Source organism: Rutilus rutilus (genome assembly GCF_951802725.1).
Source record: "Rutilus rutilus genome assembly, chromosome: 8".
Classification (NCBI taxonomy): Eukaryota; Metazoa; Chordata; class Actinopteri; order Cypriniformes; family Leuciscidae; genus Rutilus; species Rutilus rutilus.
In genome coordinates this window covers 35,544,727-35,553,509 of record NC_140222.1, presented here as the reverse complement: position 1 = coordinate 35,553,509, position 8,783 = coordinate 35,544,727, and the positions used below count along the sequence as shown (strand labels likewise).

At 37.9% G+C, this 8,783-nt stretch overlaps 2 protein-coding genes across 2 annotated transcripts in view; one reads left to right on the top strand and one right to left on the bottom strand.

The window, feature by feature from the left end:
* The window catches only part of ncf4 (neutrophil cytosolic factor 4), a 31,603-nt gene that overhangs the window by 9,120 nt on the left and 13,700 nt on the right, over positions 1-8,783 (bottom strand). Inside the window, exon 7 of the mRNA XM_084416656.1 lies at positions 633-731. Within this exon, the coding sequence (XP_084272782.1) occupies positions 633-731 (99 nt within the window). The remainder of the gene's footprint in view (positions 1-632; positions 732-8,783) is intronic.
* pvalb7 (parvalbumin 7) overlaps positions 723-8,783 on the top strand; it is a 37,934-nt gene continuing 29,873 nt past the window's right edge. The window contains exon 1 of the mRNA XM_084416658.1: positions 723-832. The gene's annotated coding sequence lies outside the window, so the exon portion shown is untranslated. The remainder of the gene's footprint in view (positions 833-8,783) is intronic.

The window sequence follows — 8,783 nt, the reverse complement described above, 5'->3', positions numbered from 1 at the left end:
GCCGTTTCACTCGGAAATATACATCACAATATAGAAAAAAAAAAAGACTATCGCTTTCACAATTTCTGTTTCATGCTGACTTTAAGGAGCTCTTTGTACCTGATATAACACTTACATTTAGTTTTGTTGGTGTAACAAAATGTGTTTACGGTTGATTCAGATTAATTCACACTTAATTGACTAGCGCAAACCTTAGTAAATCACCTTGCATGATTAATTTAAATACTTTCCTCCCATAAATACTGCTTCTGAAAGGGAAACTCCTTCAAATGCATATGCAATCAGATCAGCCGCAAAAATAACCCTGTCCAAGCCTTTTCAGCGCTAATTTTTCACTGCGTGTCTTTAGTAAATCCAGTAGTTTTTAACGCCAAAAGAGGGTTTGCGCCGGCCAAGCTGTTAATAAATCTGGCCCTATGTGTGCTACAATCACACTTACTCACAAATCCCTCCAAACATAAATGTGATGATCACGTTGCTTCATCCTTTTTCTCTCTCCCTCCCTTATCTTACGAACCCTCCTCCCTCCCTCTCTCTCTCTCTCTCTCTCTCTCCTCCTGCCTACCTATCCTCTTCTACCTTTCTCTCTGCTTCTATCCTGTTATCCTTCTCTCTCTCCATCTCTCTCTCACCTCCAGCCAGTCAGCGTTGACTCTCCGCAAGAGGAAGATCACGTCTCCAGCCTTCAGACTGAGCTCCAAGCGTCCGCTGCTGCTGAAGTCAAACACCGCCTAACACACACACACACAGCGAAGACACGCAAGCGGGAAACACACACACACCGACGGAGAGAAAGAGAGAGAAACACATCCTGAGTGAGACCGTGCTGCAGGTAAGAGATCCTCATGCTTTAAGAACTTTGAAGAGAATGAATGGGATTAATAAAATAGGATGAAAGGATACTGGTAAGAAAAAAAGAAAGAAACTTGAGAAAGTGACTATAAGAGAGATTCAGGAGTGAAAATGCTATTCAGAAAAGTGAGAAATGTAATTTTCTTTTCTAACACTTGCCAAAACATATTGTGGTAATAACAGGTTTTTCTTATACCTTTTATTATTAAGCCTAGTCATAGTTTTTGGACTTACACTATGTTAATTTTAATGAATACCATGGTATTCTTCTAAGTAAACTCTCAAAATATATGTCCTAAATCTGGCTTAGGACATAGTAACAGATGGTAATGCCATGTTTTGTCGAACATGTTTACAAGAGATTATGCAATTGCACATGTACTTAAAAAATAGCATAGTTTTACCATAGTAAATGTACTATGAAACATGTATTGCATATGTACTATGAATATCCACATATTCTGGACATGCATCATGGTATTCTAAAACATTTACCAGGGTCAAAGTACTTTTGGATATGTATAATGACAATTCCATGGTATTACCGTGGTATTCTTTGAAAAAGTACACCATGTCTAAAAAACATCCAAATACCATGCTGGATGATTCCAAAATAATCTCTGAAAACACACACACACACAATGGTATATTGCCAAATATGCCTGCATTAAGAGGACCAAATATCAATGACGCAGTTAAAGGGACCATAAACTAAGAAAAAAGGAGAGAACAAAAAGAAAAAGTGACGCAAAATAATAAGCGGAAAGATATGTACAGCGAAGAGAGACAGTCTGTGTCCTAAAATCATTTATCCATGTCAATCCTTCAAGTTTAGTTAAATCAAAAGAAACCAAGGTCAGTTGCTCCACAAAAGCTCCTTCATAGCTCAAGAGCTCTCGATTATGATTCGTTCAAGAAGTATCAGTTGTGTATCAGATGTTCCTGACAGACACATAAGACTATAGAGCTAGCAAAAAAAAACTCTGATATTTTTGAGAAATGTTTGAGACCCCTGACATGTGTGTATATGTATGTATATGTATGTGTATATATATATATATATATATATATATATATATATACACTAGATCCACTATGGCCACTGATCACTGCAGGGTATACTGGTGTTTTAAAGCTCTGTGTGTAACCGTACGCTAAACACAAGTGTATGAGTGCGTGCGTGTGTGTGATAGGCATGAGTGGGCATCTGTTCTCACACCACCATCTCTGTATGTTTAGATAATGCTGTAAATCTGCTGAGCTGTGGGTTGCTTGGTTTGTTTGCATGAGTAGGAGTGTGTAGGTGAGACGTGTTAGATGTTACCAGCTAATTACATCTTGGCAGTTGCTTTAAGTGTGAGCATGCATGTGTTTATGTCCGCGCGCTCGTAGGCAGCATCTGAACAGAAAGACACAATTTGTGCCAAAACTCGATGTGAAATTCTCCACAAAGTCAACGGTGCAGAGCAAGTATCTGAGTGCAGGCTCAGTAACATCAGATGAAGAAACTATTTCAGTAGCACTGCTGCTGTGAAACCCTAAAAATGGCTTTTGGGTCATTTGTGTGGGCTAACTTTGTTATATAGTGCAGGAAAGTAACTCGGTACAATAATTGGCTTCTTCAGCCACACCACGGTAAAGCTGAACTATTTTAGGCGACTGGAATTTTGTTTGATATTCCTTACAAAAGAGGACCATGCAAATTAACACCTAGATATGTGACACAGCCGAACAAAACTTGAAAATTCCTGTTATGACCAACACACTGCATGATGTCGGACCAATATGAAAAACTAACAACAAAATAACACCTTGTTGAGCGAGTCCTCCTCATATTGCACTGCGTTTTCTTTTGCGCCTTGTCTCTTGTCTTTTTATTACATGGTTAAACCACACTGGAAATTAAACAAGAAATGTGTGAGAATGTGCAACAAACACATGTGGAAATGTGACAAAGCAATTTCCTTCCCCCCTGTTTTCCCAATGTAATATATGTGCTAATTAGCCTAGCGCTGAGAAAAGCTCTCAGTAGCATTAGCACTGCACAACACCTAGCAAGGTCTCTTTTTATTGGGTTTTTATGCGTTTTACAGTCTTCTGGAATTGATCCGAACCACTAAACGCACAAGCTATATTCAAACATTGTAGATAATTTCCATCTTAGCTGTGCTTGCGAGTTCGGTAAACATTATACTTAAAGGAACAGTTCGTCCTAAAATTAAAACTCAGTATTCATTTAGTCTCTCCAAACCTGTATGACTTACTTTCTTCTAAACGCAAATTAATGTTTTTGTCTATACAATGGACGTCAATGGGGTCCAAACACAATTTTTTTTTTTTAACCATTTACATTGAAAATTTGACTTTGTAGAATGTTGCGATGATGCAATTGTAATATTTACATACTGAATACTGACTGGTCTTCTTTCCTGCACTCATTTGCATACTGAATTGTGATTGGTCTTTTCTTTATTCTATCTACTATAGTCTATCTTGTACAGAAAAAAGGGTGTGGCATTATCAAGCCAAACGAAAACAAGATGTCCGCTGAATGTCCGTCTCCGAGCAACATATCGGTGTTTCGTTTCTGAATGAATCCGCGTTTTGGGGCGAATCAATCGGGTGAACCAATGATCCAATGGCCTATTCATAAAGAGAGCCATTTACTTAATTCCTGAATGAATCAACAGTTTGAATGAAGCGAATTAATGAATGACTCACTCATTTAGAGATTTACTGCCACATACTGGCAGTTTTAGTTTAGTCTAATTTAGTTTAGAGAGAATCATTTAATAAAAAAATGATATCATATTTCTAAATAAAAAAATAAAAAAAAACATTAAAGGGATAGTTCGCCCACAAATGAGAATTCTGTCATCATTTACTCACCCTCACATCATTACAAAACTGTATGGCTTACTTTCTTTAGTGGAACATAAAAGAGGATATGCTGAAGACTGTTCTTAAAAAAAATACTCAAGACATTTCTCAGAAATGATCTTCTTTTATGTCCTACACAAGAAGGAAACTCATGAAGGTTTGAAATTACATGAGGGAGAGTAAATGATGTCATGTAATGAAATGAAATCATTTTTGGGTGAACTGTCGCTTTAATACCCTTTTAAAACCTATTACTCTCATGACATTAGTTATGCAATTGTAATTGCAGTGTAAATGCATTTATGCGACATCTGAGTTGCAACACAAAGTCTGTAAATATATCTAAATACCAATTCAGATACAGATAAAGCTACTTTTGGTAATGTCTATTTGACGCTTTTCTCATTTTCCACAATAATGACTTTAAATGATCTTTCGGGGATAACTTCTCAGCCGAATTTGGTGTGCGATTATAATTTGTGATTACTAATTAATCGGCAGATCATGTAATTAATTAGATTACAATTCTGAATTCAACCTATCAACCTACTATTAATTTGACTTGGAAGCACTAGTATATATCTCCAAGACATCTATTAAAGAGCACTTCATCTGGAAAGCAACACATTACATCTGATAAATGTTCTTAAAAGAGCAGATTTACATCTTATCATTAACATCTAAAAAGAAATTTCCTTTTTTCATCTGGAAGAACAGGTTACATTTTAGAGATCACATCTTTCAGATGAAAACACACACATTAAATAGGCACCTGGATGACGTATGTGTGCTATCAGGCAATCTAGTCGGCATACTGGCTGACACTTACGAATTAAGTGATATGAAGACCTCAGGGCTTGCGCTGCACTCGATATCGAAGAGAAGTAGGTCGAGAACAAACCGAGATAAATCGACTAAAGAGGTCTAAAAAGAAGTTCATGAAGAAGGAAGTGTGAGCTATGTTGGCCAATTATGTCAACTAGTTATATGAACCCTAAAAAGTCAACAAAAGACAACTATTTAACCACATTCAAACACAATTAATGCTCAAATGGCTATCAATCTCTTTCATTTAGCTGCGCTCTATTGAAGGGGTCGTTCCTGTTTGGTCATATTCTGAGAGTTATTTCTGCACGGGATCAAGGGGTCGGAGAACATATCTAATTTTAGAGTGACTCTGGGGGTCACAAAGCACTCTGATTTCAATTAAGGAGTCAATGACCTCTGAAATGAGCTCATTAGCACATGGCCAGCCAAAAGGGAGGAGAAGGAGGTGTTTTTTCCTACCTAAATGAGTGACCCAGTTTGGCTCTTCTCAACTGGGGGAACAGAGCAGGATATAAAGAGAAGAGATCAGTCTCTGGGGCCATGACACATGACAAAGGAGTTTAACCAAGGAGGGGCGTCAGTTATTAACCTGCTTATCAGTGCTTATAAATGAACAAAAGTCCTTAAATTGCCAATGTAATGGTAGAAATACAAAAAAAAATGATAATTGAATCTACAAGAATATGCTAATACCTCTCTTATTTCAGACCGATAACCATCCAAAACAAGAACTCTGGGACTCTCGCCCCAAGCTCCCAGCCAAGCTCAGGTGTGAAATGGCTGTCCTTTATGAAACAGACCATGAAAATAACCATGAAAGTGCAATAATGTGTAAGTGTGAATGCATCAGTCATAGCTGACTTTAAAGCTTAAATGTTATTATATGTGACTATATAGAGCTTCTCTCAGATTGTTCACACCGGTAGCAAAGTGCAGGACTTGAAACAGTATCTCCAATCTCTCTATAATGGCTCTCTCTTACTGTCTAAACTCCTTACAGTTAATCAGTGATACAGAAGAAAGAAAAAGCTTTGATTTTCAATCAAGCTCCCTGTCTTGTATCTTATGTGTCACAGGAAATGGCCGTATTCTTCTCAGAGCCGTCATACGGCAAATGAACCTATAGATTTGGTGATAATCTAAATGGCACTTTTATCTGAAGTGACTTTAACTAGTTTCAATCCCACTTGAGAAACTAATTCATTTACTCACCCTCATGTCATTCCAAACCCCTTTGACTTAAAGAAATTGTACAGAGTGTTCACACTGCTCTTTTCCATACAAACAAAAAGCGGATGGGGACCAGCTCCAGAAACGACAAAGTCAACATGACTTGTGTACTACATTCCAAGTCTTCTGAAGCAATGTGATAATTTTCACTGTTCACTGAAAATCCAGCTCTCGAATTTAACACACACTTTCATATATTCAATTTTGGATTTGGATTCTTGCTGCCACTGATGTCAAATCTGGTGTTCAGAAGATCTGAAACATAGCACACAAGTCATATGGACCGCTCTTCATGGTTTTATTTTGTTGGTAGCCTGTGGTCACTGTATGCTGTTGAAAAGAGCACCATGAACATCTCCTTTTGTTCTCTATGGAAGAAAGGACATAAACGTGCAAAAGTGATGACGGATTCTTCATTTTTGGGTGAATTCTTCTAAATAATAGCGTATTTCTCAAGGCTGCAATAATGACAGCACATGAATCACCCCTTTTAAAGTTCGAACCTGCAACCTAGATATTTAACCGCAAAGCGACACCACCCACATATCTATCTTTCCTGGTCTTGCTTTCCAGATCTTTTGTTGCTCTCTCTAGTGTTATGAGAAGTGTAATCTGTCACTTTCTCTCTCTCTCTCTGCCACACATACACACCAGAATAAGGAAGGAGTCTCTTCCACTGTGATCTTCATGTGGAGAGCAGCGTGCTTTGAATCATGTGCTCTCACATGAGCATATGAAGACAAATGCCCAGCACTGTGTGAGATTTACCAACACACCTGCTGCATCGTTCTTCATCAGGACGAGACATGATGGGAGAAATGTTTTGAGGAGATGATAAAAGATGAGCGTGTGTATCAAGGTCAAAAAATGGGACCGAATATGACCTTTTGGCTCAACCAATGGCATTTCAAGTAATTCGCGATTAGCTGTTTGTCCAAATAATAGAAGAGAAAGAGAGAATGGTAATTGAAATTACTAAAGAAATCAATCAACCCGATTTCCTGAGAAGATGCAACTATTGTATCGTGGCAATTTCGTATGGATTTGTACTTTCAGTGGGGCGTTACAAATGAGATTCATACGAATTCGAATTGGCATGAGAGTGCGTTGGATCAATCGCAATACAATAGCTCCACCTTTCTGAGTGCAGAATCAGACATAGACACGATTTTATAATATTTTGTTTTCTTTTAAATTGTTGCCCTTTAAACTGACTCACATACATTAAAATGTGTGTGAATGGAATGACAGATAAGCGATCTGGTCTGACAGCATCAGGAGACACAAAGACAGAAATGAAACTGTCTTGAAAGAGTGCAAGTACTCCACAAGACAAAGAGGGAGAGATGCATTAAGGGATGGAGTGAGAAAGCGAAAGAAGGAAGCGAGACTGATGGGTGAACTCAAAGAGAAGAGTGGGAGAGATTAGAGGAGGACTGGAGGATAAAGTGAACAGTGGAAAAAAAAAGAGCAGAGAATATATTAAGACAAGGAGAAAGATAAGAGAGAGAGGCTGAGGGAACGTGACTGAGATGTAGGTGGAAGAGAGAGGGTGAAAGGAAAGCATTAAAGAGATTGTTCGCCCAAAACGGTCTCTTTCTTCCATGAAACACAAAAGGAAAAATTGTGAAGAATGTCCTGGTTGCTCTTTTCCAAGCAATTTACAATAAACGAAGTTTGACGTTTTCAAGCTTTAAAAAGGATGCAAAAGCACCCTAAAAGTATCATGGTACACATGACTTTATGATTTAAAGTTCATTATGATTAATCAGTAAACTGAACTTGAACATTCCGATGTGTGAACAAACTGTTCATATGAATTAATGTACAAATCACTGTTTTTGAGTTAAATCTCGAACAGATCTAGTTCACAAGTTCAACTCACTGATTCAATGATTCAGATATATAATGCACTATATGTGTCATCATTACAACACATTTGTGTAATTTTGAAGATTGAAAATATACACTGATTTCATGGAAAACAGTTGCACAATTAATCTTTAAGATCTTGATTCACCCACACCCTCTTATTCCTAAATGACAATGATTCGCTTGTGTCTATTAAACATTTGACAAAATCACACCAGAACATTCAGTTCTGTGTTCGCACTGCTGCTGATCCAGAGCAGTTATGAAACAGCTTCACAAACAGTCTTTTCAACCTCGCAGTATCGTTATTTCTGTCTTACAGTAAAAAACACAGAAGTACTGGTATAAAAGTATATAGTTTACAGATTTAAACACTTATGTCTATGGTAGTGATCAAAATTAGCCTGGCTAACGTCAGACCTCGTCTCATTGAGAACCACATGTTCATTTTCTCGTATTTGAGGCGTGGTTTACGAATGCCCAGAGCCGTTTATTGGGCGCAACGAATGTCTATCAAATGCGCCTGTACGTAGCTCATAGCCAATCGTTTCAATTATACCAGATGACGTATGTAGAGCGACAGAAATTCGACGAGGAAGAAGACGAAATAAACTTGCGTTCTAAACTACTTAGAACACTATCTAAGGCTGCATCGAAAGGTAACTTCGCGTCTGATGCCATGTTGGATCCATAGATATAAACAAACTGCTTCGGTGTGTCGCATAGACGTCGTCATCGTCTTGCTGCTCCCTCCCCGTTCTGTGATTGGTTCCCTTTTTGAGGGGAAAATCTGGTCCATGGTGTCCAGGCTGCCAAGCAGCGTGAATAAAATCGCACTGCGCGCAAGGCAGCATGGGGAAACCCAGGCTAGATCAAAATAGAACAAACCCCTTTTTGAAAGTAACATGGTGCTTCAAATGACAATTGTGTCAATTACATTGTTACACCAGTAGGTGGCGACAAGTGACTGTTAAAAATGTATTTGAAATATATTTGAATCATTCATTCACGTGATTCATTCAAAAACGCTGATTCATCCAGTAATGAAACAAGTGAAGTATTTATGATAGAGTCATTGAATCATTCCTTTAAGAGATTAGTTCAAAAACGCTGATTCATAC